Source organism: Hydra viridissima, unplaced genomic scaffold (assembly GCF_058129835.1).
Source record: "Hydra viridissima isolate aposymbiotic clone 2 unplaced genomic scaffold, HvirCarnegie_v1 scaffold_1, whole genome shotgun sequence".
Classification (NCBI taxonomy): Eukaryota; Metazoa; Cnidaria; class Hydrozoa; order Anthoathecata; family Hydridae; genus Hydra; species Hydra viridissima.
Window position 1 is genome coordinate 3,985,712 of NW_028324300.1, and position 1,533 is coordinate 3,987,244.

Here is a 1,533-nt window from a genome sequence, read left to right on the forward strand (position 1 = left end):
ATCAATATCCATTTTGAATTAGGAAATTTTTTTTATTGTATTTAAAATGTACTGCGTTAAATGCAAAAGAGAAACCGAAACCATTCATTTGAAGAACGAGATGACAAAAAACAACCGTCCTATGTTGAAAGGGACTTGCGACGCTTGCGAAAAGACCAAATGCAAGTTTGTTTCTTCGCATGCGATCGGAGGTGGCTTGAAAATGTCACATAAAAAAAAAAATGCCTCTGAAATGGACGGATCAGCTTGCTGAGGAGCTTCATAAACCGGTCATTCGCCATTTTAAAAGAAGAAAAGTGATTGTGAACGGCGTCGATGAAATATGGGCTGCAGATTTGGCCAACATGCAATCGTTTTCAAAATTCAACAACGGCGTAAAATATTTGCTCATGGTGATCGACGTGTTTTCAAAGTATGGGTGGATCGTTCCGTTAAAAAGCAAATCAGGTCTTGAAGTGGCTGAAGCTTTTAAACAAATTTTTGAAGAAAGAAAATGCGTTAAAATGTGGGTGGACAAAGGAAAAGAATTTTACAACAGGCATGTGAAAGCGTTGGGTGTTCAATTGTATTCTACTGAAAAAGAGGAAAAAAGTTTCGTCGTCGAGCGATGGAACAGAACGATGAAAGAGAAAATGTTTAAATATTTTTTAGCCAACAGCACCAATAAATACATTGATGTTTTAGACGAAATGGTGAAAAATTACAACAGCACAAAACATTCTTCCATCAAAATGACGCCAGTAGAAGCCAGCGAAAAAAAGAGCAAGATCTGGCTAAATGAGCAAACAGAAAGAAAAGATCTAAAATTCTTAATGGGTGACAAAGTGTGGATCACAAAAAAGAAGTCTAATTTTGAAAAAGGATATACGCCGAGATGGATCGAGGAGGTTAATACCGTATCAAAAGTTCAGTATACGGATCCAACCACGTATAAAATCTCTGACGCCAACGGAGATGAAATTCAAGGCACTTTTTACGAGCAGGAGATGCAAAAGACGCATCAGAGCATATTCAGGATTGAAAAAATCATTAAAAAGACCAATAAAAAATCGTTGGTCAAATGGTTGGGATACCCTGACTCGTTTAAATCGTGGGTGGAGAATAAAGAATTGATCAGTTTGCTTTCGAGCGACATTGGTCATTTCCTATCTGAAAAATTCGCAGATTTTCCCGGATCCAAAGGATCTGAAAAAAATTTTCAAATCCATTAAAAATGAGCAAGATGATGGTTTTGTTTGAGCCCTTTATGAATGAGTACCTTAAGACGGAGGATTACGAGGAGTCGTATTATTATTCGCCTTACGAAGAAAAGTATCATTAGAAGATTTACAGCTTTGAAAATGATTTGGATTTTACTATTATTCGTCGAAGGGATGCGATGCAATTTGAGTTGAAAATAAAATGCGGAGGGGTTCGTTTTGAAAAAAGCGGCATGGTAATGGAAGACATGTTCGAATATGCTCGAAGAAAAATAAATAAAGTCAAAGAGCAGAGATTTTCAACGGATGTTAAAATGGCATAAAAAAATTTCTT

The 1,533-nt window shown here is 36.5% G+C and overlaps 1 protein-coding gene across 1 annotated transcript; it reads left to right on the plus strand.

The window, feature by feature from the left end:
* The first annotated feature begins 731 nt into the window (after nt 1-731).
* LOC149892942 (uncharacterized) lies at nt 732-1,211 on the plus strand. The gene has a single exon (XM_090085391.1). It carries the CDS (start codon nt 732-734, stop codon nt 1,209-1,211), a length of 480 nt encoding a protein of 159 aa, XP_089941517.1.
* Nucleotides 1,212-1,533: the final 322 nt, after the last annotated feature.

What these genes read in the sequence shown, in the direction of transcription:
- LOC149892942 (XM_090085391.1), top strand. Translation starts at nt 732, where the DNA reads ATGACGCCAGTAGAAGCCAGCGAAAAAAAGAGCAAGATCTGGCTAAAT.